Source organism: Oncorhynchus tshawytscha, linkage group LG03, assembly GCF_018296145.1.
Source record: "Oncorhynchus tshawytscha isolate Ot180627B linkage group LG03, Otsh_v2.0, whole genome shotgun sequence".
Lineage (NCBI taxonomy): Eukaryota > Metazoa > Chordata > Actinopteri > Salmoniformes > Salmonidae > Oncorhynchus > Oncorhynchus tshawytscha.
In genome coordinates this window covers 8,243,199-8,257,540 of record NC_056431.1, presented here as the reverse complement: position 1 = coordinate 8,257,540, position 14,342 = coordinate 8,243,199, and the positions used below count along the sequence as shown (strand labels likewise).

The 14,342-nt window shown below is 47.0% G+C and overlaps 1 protein-coding gene across 4 annotated transcripts; it reads right to left on the bottom strand.

Moving 5' to 3' along the window:
* Positions 1-200: 200 nt before the first annotated feature.
* apoc2 (apolipoprotein C-II) lies at positions 201-6,665 on the bottom strand. 4 transcript variants are annotated; one of them, XM_042309208.1, is made up of 5 exons: positions 6,535-6,665; positions 6,046-6,087; positions 1,295-1,357; positions 791-992; positions 201-693 (listed from the first exon to the last, which is right to left on the bottom strand). In XM_042309208.1, the coding sequence occupies exons 3-5, from the start codon at positions 1,341-1,343 to the stop codon at positions 606-608; spliced, it is 339 nt and encodes a 112-aa protein (XP_042165142.1). In that variant the 5' UTR covers positions 1,344-1,357; positions 6,046-6,087; positions 6,535-6,665; the 3' UTR covers positions 201-605. The 4 variants fall into 4 exon arrangements, with proteins under 4 accessions (XP_042165142.1, XP_024268438.1, XP_024268456.1 ...); XM_024412670.2 differs by lacking the exon at positions 6,046-6,087 and having other exon boundaries at positions 6,535-6,630; XM_024412688.2 differs by lacking the exons at positions 6,046-6,087; positions 6,535-6,665 and adding an exon at positions 3,125-3,274.
* Between the last annotated feature and the right edge of the window lie 7,677 nt (positions 6,666-14,342).

Genomic DNA, 14,342 nt, shown 5'->3' with positions numbered 1-14,342 from the left:
AAAACAAGTTGTCTCCAGCCTAAGTGTATTTAAACTTCCGACTTGAACTGTACACATAACCATATTGAGGTCACAAACCTGTGGGAGATATGCATGAACATATCCTATGTCTCTCAACTTTGTCTGATAATAAAACACAAAGTGCAATGATCGTACTGACTCATATGAATAATGCTCCTCAAGAAACACATAGGGTTTACTGGTTTTCTACAAACGTATGTTTTTATTTAAAGATACGTTGACATAAAAAAAACATTTAAAGAAGGATTTTCCTACTAGCACTGACTTTGCTGATAGCTACTTTATTGTACTTGCTACAACTGTGATATGTGGTTGTCTCACCTAGCTATCTTATGATGAATGCACTAATTGTAAGTCGCTCTGGATAAGAGCATCTGCTAAATGACTAAAATGTAAAATGTTGACATTAAATAATACTGTATTTCAATCTACACAGACTCCAGGGGGACGTCACCGAGGGTTGGAGGTCTGGTGAAGCTGATCAAAGGCTCCAGGATGAGAGAGTAGGGGCCCACAGCTGCGACGCTCTCCTCGCCAAGACATTTTGAGTACATTGGGGACACAGAGGAAACAAGGAAGGGTCTTTACTGTTGGTATAAGATGTGGTAGACCTGGTCCTGCAGGATGCCGGAGTAGGTCCTCACCACCATGCTGGTATCAACAAAGGCATTCCTGATGGACACAGACACATGAACAATGCATTAACTGTCAGCCTGCTATTTTGACCTGCTGTTCTGTTCCTGTGTGTGTGTGTGTGTGTGTGTCTTACTTGGCCTTCTCCTCCAGCTTCAGGCCCTTGATGCTGTCCAGCCAGCTAGAGGCGGTGCTGATGGATGTTTCGTAGTAGCTCTTGACGGCGCTGGTCAACTTTTCCAGGGTTCCATGCGTTCCATCTGCCTCGGCAACAGCAGCGACCGGTTCCTCAGGCGTACCCTCCTCAGCTTGCCTAGGCAGACGGAGGCCCTGAGCACCTGGAAGGGGAGGGTTAGGGTTAGGGATAGAGGGTCAATATGGTTGGTTGTCAGTCAGTCAGTCAGTCAATGTTGCTGCTCGAGGTGCTCTTATTTGCAGCCTGGACTGTTTAACGTTTCAAATCAAATCAAATCTTATTGGTTGCATAAACATATTTAGCAGATGTTATTGTGGGTGTAACAAAATGCTATTATGATAAAGCAACCTTCTGGGATGCACAGTGAGGCTGCAAAAAACACATCCTGGAACACCACCAGTTGGTCAGTCAGTTAGTCAGTCAGGGTCTTGGCTGTGTACTTACTGAGGCCCAGAAGAGTGACGAGCACAGTGATGACCAGAAGCTTGTTCATGATGTCACTCAGATCTGTGTGCAAAGCAAACATCTTGGTGAGGGTCAGAAACCATACATCAACTTGTGCACAAATCAGCATCATTTCCTCTTCCTTTTCAGCTCTGCTCTTAGCCTGATCTCATCTCAGCTTCATCTAATCTCTTCTATTTTATCTCAAACATGCCTCTAACTGTAACGGCAGATTTCCTCCTCTTCATCTGAAGAGGAGTAAGGATCGGACCAAGATGCGGCGTGGTAAGTGTTCATGACGAATTTTAATAAGAAAAGCCTGAACACTATGAAATACAAACGATAACATGAAATAAACCAAACCGAAACAGTCCCGTGTGGCACAAACACTGGCACAGGAAACAAACACCCACAAACCAACAGTGAAACCCAGGCTACCTAAGTATGATTCTCAATCAGAGACAACTAACGACACCTGCCTCTGATTGAGAACAATACTAGGCCGAAACAGAAACCCAAACATAGAAACCCAAAACATAGACTGCCCACCCCAACTCACGCCCTGACCATACTAAATAAAGACAACACAAAGGAAAATAAAGGTCAGAACGTGACAGTACCCCCCCCAAAGGTGCGGACTCCTGACGCAAAACCTGAACCTATAGGGGAGGGTCTGGGTGGGCGTCTGGCCACGGTGGCAGTTCTGGCGCGGGACGTGGACCCCACTTCACCAGAGTTCTAGTGCGCCTCTTCGCCCACCTCTGTGGCCTCTTTAAAGCGGCGGCCCTCGCCACTGACCTTGGACTGGGAACCCTAGACATGGGTCCCAAATGGACGGGGGATTCCGGCAGCGCTGGAGTGAAGGAAGCCTCCGGCAGTGCCGGACAGGCGGGAGACTCCTGCAGCTCCGGAGTGAAGGGCGATTCTGGTATCGCCTGGCTGACTGACGGCTCTGGCAGATCCTGGCTGACTGACAGCTCTGGCGGATCCTGGCTGGCTGGCGGCTCTGGCGGCTCCTGGCTGACTGACGGCTCTGGCGGCTCCTGGCTGACTGACGGCTCTGGCGGCTCCTGGCTGACTGACGGCTCAGGACAGACTGGCGGCTCAGGACAGACGGGAGACTCTGGCAGCTCAGGACAGACGGGAGTCTCTGGCAGCGCTGGACAGACGGGAGACTCTGGCAGCGCTGGACAGACGGGAGACTCTGGCAGCGCTGGACAGACGGGAGACTCTGGCAGCGCTGGAGAGGAGGAAAGCTCTGGCAGCGCTGGACAGGCGGGAGACCCTGTAGGCAGAAGATGGAGAGACAGTCTGGTGCGGGGGGGCTGCCACCGGAGGGCTGGTGCGTGGAGGTGGCACTGGATAGACCGGACCGTGAAGGCGCACTGGAGATCTTGAGAGCAGGGCTGGCACCATCCTCCCTGGCTGGATCCTCACCCTAGCCCGGTGGATGTGGGGAGCTGGGATGTAGCGCACCGGGCTAAGCACGCATACTGGGGACACCGTGCGTTCCACCGCATAACACGGTGCCTGACCAGTACAACGCCCGCCACGGTTAGCACGGCTAGGAGCACTGTAGCGCTGAGCTGGCACAGGACGTGCAGGGCTAGGGAGGTGCACAGGAGGCCTGGTGCGTGAGGCTGGCACAGTCTTCACCAGACGACTAGCACGCACCTCAGGACGAGTATGGAGAGCTGACCCAGGTGACATCAACTCCCCGACACGCTCCGTCGGGCGGATGTCGTGCCTCATGCACCAACACAGCACCTCCCTCATAACTCTCTCCTCCAATTTCCCCATGAACTGCTTCACTGTCTCTGCTTCGCTCACCTCCAACACCGCCCTGACCGGCTCTGGTTTCCTCCTTGGCCCCTTACGGAAAACAGGGGGAGTTGGCTCAGGTCTGACTCCTGACTCTGCCACACTCTCCCTGTGCACCCCCCAAGAAATTTTTGGGGCTGCCTCTCGGGCTTCCAGCCGCGCTGCCGTGCCAGCTCCTCGTAATGCCGCCTCTCTGCTTTTGCTGCCTACAGCTCTGCTTTGGGGCGGCGATATTCCCCTGGCTCTGCCCAGGGTCCTTTTCCGTCCAACTCGTCCTCCCATGTCCATGAGTCTTGTGATGCTGGCCACTGCTGCTGCTGCTGCTGCTGTTGCTGCTGCTGCCCATTACCACGCCGCTTGGTCCTCTGTTGGTGGGTGTTTCTGTAACGACAGATTTCCTCCTCTTCATCTGAAGAGGAGTAAGAATCAGACCAAGATGCGGCGTGGTAAGTGTTCATGACGAATTTCAATAAGAAAAGCCTGAACACTATGAAATACAAACGATAACATGAAATAAACCAAACCGAAACAGTCCCGTGTGGCACAAACACTGACACAGGAAACAAACACCCACAAACCAACAGTGAAATCCAGGCTACCTAAGTATGATTCTCAATCAGAGACAACTAACGACACCTGCCTCTGATTGAGAACCATACTAGGCCGAAACAAAAAGCCAAACATAGAAACCCAAAACATAGACTGCCCACCCCAACTCACGCCCTGACCATACTAAATAAAGACAAAACAAAGGAAAATAAAGGTCAGAACGTGACAGTACCCCCCTCCCCCCGCCCAAAGGTGCGGACTCCGGCCGCAAAACCTGAACCTATAGGGGAGGGTCTGGGTGGGCGTATGTCCGCGGTGGCAGTTCTGGCGCGGGACGTGGACCCCACTTCACCAGAGTTCTAGTGCGCCTCTTCGCCCGCCTCTGTGGCCTCTTTAAAGCGGCGACCCTCGCCACCGACCTTGGACTGGGAACCCTAGACATGGGTCCCAAATGGACGGGGGATTCCGGCAGCGCTGGAGTGAAGGAAGCCTCCGGCAGTGCCGGACAGGCGGGAGACTCTGGCAGCTCCGGAGTGAAGGGCGATTCTGGCATCGCCTGGCTGACTGACGGCTCTGGCAGATCCTGGCTGACAGACGGATCTGGCGGCTCCTGGCTGGCTGGCGGCTCTGGCGGCTCCTGGCTGACTGACGGCTCTGGCGGCTCCTGGCTGACTGACGGCTCAGGACAGACTGGCGGCTCAGGACAGACGGGAGACTCTGGCAGCTCAGGACAGACGGGAGTCTCTGGCAGCGCTGGACAGACGGGAGACTCTGGCAGCGCTGGACAGACGGGAGACTCTGGCAGCGCTGGACAGACGGGAGACTCTGGCAGCGCTGGACAGACGGGAGACTCTGGCAGCGCTGGACAGACGGGAGACTCTGGCAGCGCTGGACAGACGGGAGACTCTGGCAGCGCTGGACAGACGGGAGACTCTGGCAGCGCTGGAGAGGAGGAAAGCTCTGACAGCGCTGAACAGGCGGGAGACCCTGTAGGCAGAAGATGGAGAGACAGTCTGGTGCGGGGGGGCTGCCACCGGAGGGCTGGTGCGTGGAGGTGGCACTGGATAGACCGGACTGTGAAGGCGCACTGGAGATCTTGAGAGCAGGGCTGGCACCATCCTCCCTGACTGGATCCTCACCCTAGCCCGGTGGATGTGGGGAGCTGGGATGTAGCGCACCGGGCTAAGCACGCATACTGGGGACACCGTGCGTTCCACCGCATAACACGGTGCCTGACCAGTACAACGCCCGCCACGGTTAGCACGGCTAGGAGCACTGTAGCGCTGAGCTGGCACAGGACGTGCAGGGCTAGGGAGGTGCACAGGAGGCCTGGTGCGTGAGGCTGGCACAGTCTTCACCAGACGACTAGCACGCACCTCAGGACGAGTATGGAGAGCTGACCCAGGTGACATCAACTCCCCGACACGCTCCGTCGGGCGGATGTCGTGCCTCATGCACCAACACAGCACCTGCCTCATAACTCTCTCCTCCAATTTCCCCATGAACTCCTTCACTGTCTCTGCTTTGCTCACCTCCAACACCGCCCTGACCGGCTCTGGTTTCCTCCTTGCCCCCTTACGGAAAACAGGGGGAGTATGCTCAGGTCTGACTCCTGACTCTGCCACACTCTCCCTGTGCACCCCCAAGACATTTTTGGGGCTGCCTCTCGGGCTTCCAGCCGCGCTGCCGTGCCAGCTCCTCGTAATGCCGCCTCTCTGCTTTTGCTGCCTACAGCTCTGCTTTGGGCCGGCGATATTCCCCTTGCTCTGCCCAGGGTCCTTTTCCGTCCAACTCGTCCTCCCATGTCCATGAGTCTTGTGATGCTGGCCACTGCTGCTGCTGCTGCTGCTGTTGCTGCTGCTGCCCATTACCACGCCGCTTGGTCCTCTGTTGGTGGGTGTTTCTGTAACGACAGATTTCCTCCTCTTCATCTGAAGAGGAGTAAGGATTGGACCAAGATGTGGCGTGGTAAGTGTTCATGACGAATTTTAATAAGAAAAGCCTGAACACTATGAAATACAAACGATAACATGAAATAAACCAAACCGAAACAGTCCCGTGTGGCACAAACACTGGCACAGGAAACAAACACCCACAAACCAACAGTGAAACCCAGGCTACCTAAGTCTGATTCTCAATCAGAGACAACTAACGACACCTGCCTCTGATTGAGAACCATACTAGGCCGAAACAGAAACCCAACCTAGAAACACAAAACATAGAATATCCACCCAACTCACGCCCTGACCATACTAAATAAAGACAAAACAAAGGAAAATAAAGGTCAGAACGTGACACTAACAGGTTTCCAGTGACTAAGGTAAGGCTATTCTGAGGTTGTTTTCAATGACAATGAAACTATAATTTTTCTGGGTTTGTACCTCACTATGATGCAGCAGTCCACATATATATGCAGGACCTTACTGTGAAAAAAACAGGAAATGTGAATTATTATGTGGATTATAATTAATGGACATTTTTGTTGGTTGGGGTTGCTACATTTTTAGTTAGCAAATCAACTCTGAAATATTAAATTGCTATCTTTAGAATCCTTTTTAAATCTTGAATATACTACACGTTTTTCATTTCAATGTCCTGTAACAACAGGGTGATCAAATGAAGATCCTACATCTTTATAGACATACCATCATTTATTTAGTTATTCTGTTCAGTTTTGTCCAACAGTCTGTAGACAGATAGGTGTAGTACCCATCTCATACAATACAACACCTGATAACAGTGATATTATCATGCACCCTGAAATAGCTACACTAGTAAGAAGTCTTTTATTTTTCTCTATGAAGGTGTGTGAACCTAAAGAAGATGGTGAACTAAAAGATGGCCAACCAAACGAACATGGCTGTACTTACTGTTTCTCCTCTCCGTACTGGGTGACAGGAATGAATAGCAGGCAGTAGCTGAGAGGCAGCGGTGAGCTAGCCTGTATATGTATATATATATATATATATATGGGTGGGGATGTATTGACTTGTCGTTCTCCGAGCCAAAGTGCACTCCTCTGAGATAAACACCCACTGTTCAGGTGTTTGTCTATGTGATAAAGAAAGTGAGAGAGGGCAGACAGGGTCAAAGATGGAGATGCTACGACAGTAACATGTTCATCATTTGTTGATTTAGTATCATATGAGTTTAGTGTAGGGGAATCTGTGTATTTGCCAATCCAGCTGTTTTGAAATGTAACAGAACAAGTTATCCTGATTGGTTTTGATTGGGGACTGGTTGATTTTATTGGTCTTTTTAAGTCAGTAGAGTAACCCATTCATATTACATCTTGTGTTCATATTACAACCCCCTACCACCACCACCCTCTACCTACCCCCTCCCTTGCCTAAGCACACAGTCCTAAGTCTAGATCACCATTGACACGTCGGTCTGGTTACTACAGGCTAGCACAGATCCCACTGCACACAAATGGTGATGGTAAACTAAGACAAAGATTCACCAAGTGGGGCTGGTTAACTATCTGTCAATGACTCACTACCAGTGGAAGTTAATGATGGGGCAGCATGATCTGTTATCACTGAATATCTCATGTGAAGCCCAGTGCTGTAGCTGTGGGCTGTGGGCTGTGGGCTGTTTAAACAGCATCACCACCCTGGATGGTTCCGACCTTGAATATGTGGACATCTATAAGTACCTAGGTGTCTGGCTAGACTGTAAACTCTCCTTCCAGACTCATATCAAACATCTCCAATCGAAAATCAAATCAAGAATCGGCTTTCTATTCCGCAACAAAGCCTCCTTCACTCACGCCGCCAAACTTACCCTAGTAAAACTGACTATCCTACCGATCCTCGACTTCGGCGATGTCATCTACAAAATTGCTTCCAACACTCTACTCAGCAAACTGGATGCAGTTTATCACAGTGCCATCTGTTTTGTCACTAAAGCACCTTAGACCACCCACCACTGCGACTTGTATGCTCTAGTCGGCCGGCCCTCGCTACATATTCGTCGCCAGACCCACTGGCTCCAGGTCATCTACAAGTCCATGCTAGGTAAAGCTCCGCCTTATCTCAGTTCACTGGTCACGATGGCAACACCCATCCGTAGCACGCGCTCCAGCAGGTGTATCTCACTGATCATCCCTAAAGCCAACACCTCATTTGGCCATCTTTCGTTCCAGTTCTCTGCTGCCTGTGACTGGAACGAATTGCAAAAATCACTGAAGTTGGAGACTTTTATCTCCATCACCAACTTCAAACATCTGCTATCTGAGCAGTTAACCGATCGCTGCAGCTGTACATAGTCTATCGGTAAATAGCCCACCCATTTTTACCTACCTCATCCCCATACTGTTTTTATTTATTTACTTTTCTGCTCTTTTGCACACGAATATCTCTACCTGTACATGACCATCTGATCATTTATCACTCCAGTGTTATTAATCTGCAAAATTGTAATTATTCGCCTACCTCCTCATGCCTTTTGCACACAATGTATATAGACTCCCCCTTTTTTTTCTACTGTGTTATTGACTTGTTAATTGTTTACTCCATGTGTAACTCTGTGTTGTCTGTTCACACTGCTATGCTTTATCTTGGCCAGGTCGCAGTTGCAAATGAGAACTTGTTCTCAACTAGCCTACCTGGTTAAATAAAGGTGAAATAAAATAAAAAAATATATTTTTTTTTAAACTGCATCATCCACATCTTCAGGTGAATTGTGATGAATCTGCTATGATCTTTTAGCTAGATCCTCCTAATAACCTGTCCTGGCTGTGTGTGTGGTCAAGTGCTTTTACAATAAAGTATGATTGTACATTTCCAGTATTATGTTACATTTCCCTTGTTAGACAAGATTGGTTTAACGGGGGAGTTCAGTGTATTAGATGTTTCCTCACCCTGAAAGTGTTTATGGGCCAGGAGAAACTGTAATCCATGCTTCTGTTTTCTTTTAAAAGACACTACAAACTTAACATTAAGTTGTGAAATACTGAACTTTGCCTTAATATGAAAAGCCTATTTTCTTTGTATACTAAACTTAGTGCTGTGTAAACACTCTAGTCACCTGATTCCCTGTCACACGTCAGGTTGTTTTGTGCCCTGTCACACGTCAGGTTGTTTTGTGCCCTGTCACTATGACCAGGTCTCTGGTAGGTGGTGATAAGCTGAAGGGACAGGCTGGTATGCACCTAATGTCTTGACATTTGTAAATCACTTTGAGATTTGCTGTAAAATGAAAAGTGTTGACTGAATAGAAGATATTAATAAATGAGTTGACATAGCAAGGGAACGGACAAGGACAGAGTAATGCACATTTTCTTAGATCATCTGTAGCACTAAAGCAAAAACTTCCTGACCATATCCCTTCTCACCGATCATTGGTCGAATGGGGAGGGTTGTTCCCTTGATCATTATCCAATCTGTTTGGTGTAGAATTAGCTTTTGGAGTGAGATTGAAGATCGAACTCATTAAACATATTTTAATTGGTGTGTCTTATTTATTAATTTAGGACCTTTATTTAGCCAAGTAGGTTATGAAGAACATATTCAGCTACATAGCGACCTGGCAAGAGGGTGCAGTGAAACAGGGCAGCAACAGCAGACATGTAATAGTTGCACTTTGTGATTGACCACCCACACTGTACAGTATGTGGGGAAAAACATGTTGGACTTGTGTGACTCAGTTGCCCAGTTCAGGAAACTTTGTTCTATCCCTCCTCTGTACTCTACTCTACTATTCTGTACAGTTCTGGAATGTTCTGTTCTGGACTGAACTGTTCTGGACTGTTCTGTCCTATTCTGTTCTGGACTGTTCTGTACTATTCTGTACTGGTCTGTAATCTTCATCATACAAATCTGGGAGATATGCATGACCATATCCTACATTACACAACTTTGTCTAATAATACACAACTGAACAAACTGGTCAAACAGACTCGTACAACTGAATCATGCTCCTCAAGAAACACATATGGTCTACTGTTTTCCTGCTATTCATGTTTTTATTTCAAGATCATTTGTTGACATAAAACAATACAGTATTTCAAACTGTTCCAGATGTGCCTGAAGTCTGACGTCAGAGTCATTTGAGTCGACTGCACCCCTGGGTGCCACTATAATTTGACATGTGTTTCTGCCCTACTGGGTTTCCTGTGGTGAAACACTAGGGCTCTTTTCTTCATTCATAATGGAAAGGTTCTGTGTGCTGTCTGAGGTGAACCTAAAGAGAGTAGGGACGCACAGCTGTGACAGTCTCCTCACCAAGGGACTTTGAAGATGCAGAGGGAAGCAATTAATTATATTTACTGTTGGTGTAAGATGTGGTAAATCAAATCAAATCCAATTTTATTTGTCACATACACATGGTTAGCAGATTTAATGCGAGTGTAGCGAAATGCTTGTGCTTCTAGTTCCGACAATGCAGTAATAACCAACGAGTAATCTAACCTAACAATTTCACAACAACTACCTTATACACACAAGTGTAAAGGGATGAGAAATACGTACATAAAAATATATGAATGAGTGATGGTACAGAACGGCATAGGCAAGATGCAGTAGATGGTATCGAGTACAGTATATACATATGAGATGAGTAATGTAGGGTATGTAAACATTATATTAAGTGGCATTGTTTAAAGTGGCTAGAGATACATTTTTTACATAGGTTTTTCCATTATTAAAGTGGCTGGAGTCAGTATGTTGGCAGTATGTTGAATCTGTGTATTTTCCAATGCAGATAGCTCTATTGAAGTGTAACAGGACAAGCCATACTGCTTGCTGATTGGTTTTGGTTGGGGACTGGTTGATTTTTTTGTTGTTCTCTGAGTCAAAGTGCACTCCTCGGTTCAGGTGTTGATGAAGAGAGTGAGAGTGGGTCAAAGATGGATATGCTATCCCCACATAATTTCAACGTGGTGAATTGGATTAAAGTTGGTTGATACGTTGATCAATGAGATTACAACCTATTTTCACAGATTCAACAATGCGTTATCACTATGATTTTAACCATCTAAAAGCACATGCAAATTCCAATGTAAAATCGATGTCAGATATTTGGTTTAGTTGTCACCTAAATGTGTTATCACTGTGCTTTCAACCATTTAAAAGCACAACAGTTCAAATGGGAATTCAATGTCAGATATTTTATACAGCAACTTAAAGGTGCTACACATAGGATTTTCTATTTAATATTTGCATTGTAACTTCCGAAAATGTCTGTAATAGTGGAATGATAGTGTTTCAAAGGGAAATTTGTTTTGAATGCAGCCTAGTGCTTGGTGAATTGCAACAGCACTAGGCTGCATTCAAAACAAATCTCCCCTCACCTCATCCCATGGTGGAGACTGGCGCTTGAGCCTTTTACTTTCAGTTTTGGTCCACCAGCTTCAAACAGCTGTAAAAAATATATATAATGTTTTATTGAAAATATATTTCAGTGTCTGTTACTTGAACTCTGTGAGGCATTTATTTGGGCTGCAATTTCTGAGGCTGGTAACTCTAATGAACTTATCCTCAGCAGTATAGGTAACTCTGAGTCTTCCATTCCTGTGGCAGTCCTCATGAGAGCCAGTTTCATCATAGCGCTTGATGGTTTTTGCAACTGCACTTGAAGAAACTTTCAAAGTTCTTGAAATGTTTCGCATTGACTGACCTGCTCTATGCTCCAAGATGGCATAGCAGTCAGACGTCTTTTGTCCTTGTCTTGTCGTGTCCCGTATATGTATATATATATATATATATATATATATATTTACAACTTTCTTCGCATACCTTTTTATATTTTATTTTTATTTTACATAAACTCATCTTCAAAACACTCTCCTTCAACCGGCCTCACCAATTTATATTTAAAAAAGAAAGAAAGTATTATTTACCTCAAATCTGTAATCCTCCATAGAAGCTAACCAGAAGCTAGCCAGAAGCTAACCAGAAGCTAGCCAGAAGCTAATCCAGAAGCTAGCCTGAAGCTAACCAGAAGCTAATCAGAAGCTAGTTAGCTTCTTTACTGGCTAATCGTTAGTATTCAGCTAACCACGGTTTGTGGTCATCAGCTATCCTTTAGCTCGAAAATCTATCGCCAGTTTTGTACGGGGCGGCTCGGACCGGAATGTACTGGACCCATTTTTCTCTCCATGTCCCCGGATTTCAACCGCTAATTCTGGACATTTATACCTGGATCTCGCAGCTATTTAGCTGCTATCCGTGTGACTATCGGCTTACGTCGGTTCCGGAGCAAACATCAATTATTCCGGAGCTGGCCAGCTGAAGAGTTCCATCAGACACTCCTGGGCTACAATCACCTATCCGGACCCGTTTTACTGCCAACGCAGAGCCCCACCGGGACTTCACAGCTGGACTACCGACGTTATCTGCCCGAGGGAGTTATCCGGCTGGCTCCTCCGTCGCGACGTTACCTGAACGCCCATTTGCGGTCTGCTAATCATTTAGCTGTCTTATCGGCTGCTATCTGAATAGACCTATCAGACAATTTATTATTCTTTTTTTCTTTTCTTTTTTTCTTGGGCCTCTATAACTATATCTATTGTTTGTTTTTTTGCGAATTGGATTGATCCCCTCTACCACACGGAACCCCACTAATCATACCGACGGAAAAGCACGAGGTGGCTAAAAACAGACCTCCATCCTATGCTAGCTTGCTACCGATGGCCCGGCTAGCTGTCTGAATCGTCGTGACCCCAACCAACCTCACTACTCACTGGACCCTTTTGATCACTCGACTAAGCATGCCTCTCCTTAATGTCAATATGCCTTGTCCATTGCTGTTCTGGTTAGTGTTTATTGGCTTATTTCACTGTAGAGCCTCTAGTCCTGCTCACTATACCTTATCCAACCTATTAGTTCCACCACCCACACATGCGATGACATCTCCTGGTTTCAATTATGTTTCTAGAGACAATGTCTCTCTCATCATCACTCAATACCTAGGTTTACCTCCACTGTATTCACATCCTACCATACCTTTGTCTGTACATTATACCTTGAAGCTATTTTATCGCCCCCAGAAACCTACTCTCTGTTCCAGACGCTCTAGACGACCAATTCTTATTACTTTTAGCCATACCCTTATCCTACTCCTCCTCTGTTCGTCTGGCGATGTAGAGGTGAATCCAGGCCCTGCAGTGCCTAGCTCCACTCCTATTCCCTAGGCGCTCTCTTTTGATGACTTCTGTAACCGTAATAGCCTTGGTTTCATGTTAACATTAGAAGCCTCCTCCCTAAGTTTGTTTTATTCACTGCTTTAGCACACTCTGCCAACCTGGATGTTCTAGCTGTGTCTGAATCCTGGCTTAGGAAGACCACCAAAAATTCTGAAATTTTCATCCCAAACTACAACATTTTCAGACAAGATAGAACTGCCAAAGAGGGCGGTGTTGCAAACTACTGCAAAGATAGCCTGCAGAGTTCTGTCCTACTATCCAGGTCTGTACCCAAACAATTTGAACTTCTACTTTTAAAAATCCACCTCTCTAAAAACAAGTCTCTCACCGTTGCCGCCTGCTATAGACCACCCTCTGCCCCCAGCTGTGCTCTGGACACCATATGTGAACTGATTGCCCCCCAACTATCTTCAGAGCTCGTGCTGCTAGGCGACCTAAACTGGAACATGCTTAACATCCCAGCCATCCTACAATCTAAGCTTGATGCCCTCAATCTCACACAAATTATCAATGAACCTACCAGGTACCTCCCCAAAGCCTTAAACACGGGCACCCTCATAGATATCATCCTAACCAACTTGCCCTCTAAATACACCTCTGCTGTCTTCAACCAAGATCTCAGCGATCACTGCCTCATTGCCTGCATCCGTAATGGGTCAGCGGTCCAACGACCTCCACTCATCACTGTCAAACGCTCCCTGAAACACTTCAGCGAGCAGGCCTTTCTAATCGACCTGGCCGGGGTATCCTGGAAGGATACTGATCTCATCCCGTCAGTAGAGGATGCCTGTTTTTTTTTTAAATGCCTTCCTAACCATTTTAAATAAGCATGCCCCATTCAAGAAATGTAGAACCAGGAACAGATATATCCCTTGGTTCTCCCCAGACCTGACTGCCCTTAACCAACACAAAAACATCATATGGCGTTCTGCATTAGCATCGAACAGCCCCCGTGATATGCAGCTGTTCAGGGAAGCTAGAAACCATTATACACAGGTAGTTAGAAAAGCCAAGGCTAGCTTTTTCAAGCAGAAATTTACTTCCTGCAACACTAACTCAAAAAAGTTATGGGACACTGTAAAGTCCATGGAGAATAAGAACTCCTCCTCCCAGCTGCCCACTGCACTGAAGATAGGAAACACTGTCACCACTGATTAATCCACTATAATTGAGAATTTCAATAAGCATTTTTCTACGGCTGGCCATGCTTTCCACCTGGCTACCCCTACCTCAGTCAACAGCACTGCCCCCACAGCAACTCGCCCAAGCCTTCCCCATTTCTCCTTCTCCCAAATCCAGTCAGCTGATGTTCTGAAAAAGCTGCAGAATCTGGACCCCTACAATTCAGCCGGGCTAGACAATCCGGACCCTTTCTTTCTAAAATTATCTGCCAAAATTGTTGCCACCCCTATTACTAGCCTGTTCAACCTCTCTTTCGTGTCGTCTGAGAATCCCAAAGATTGGAAAGCAGCTGCGGTCATCCCCCTCTTCAAAGGGGGACACTCTTGACCCAAACTGCTGCAGACCTAT

Coding starts and splice junctions, on each gene's coding strand:
- apoc2 (XM_042309208.1), bottom strand. CDS start 1,343: ATGAACAAGCTTCTGGTCATCACTGTGCTCGTCACTCTTCTGGGCCTC. Junction 993..1,294: donor CGTCACTCTTCTGGGCCTCA/GTAAGTACACAG, acceptor CTCCCCTTCCAG/GTGCTCAGGGCCTCCGTCTG. Junction 694..790: donor AAGCTGGAGGAGAAGGCCAA/GTAAGACACACA, acceptor TGTGTCCATCAG/GAATGCCTTTGTTGATACCA.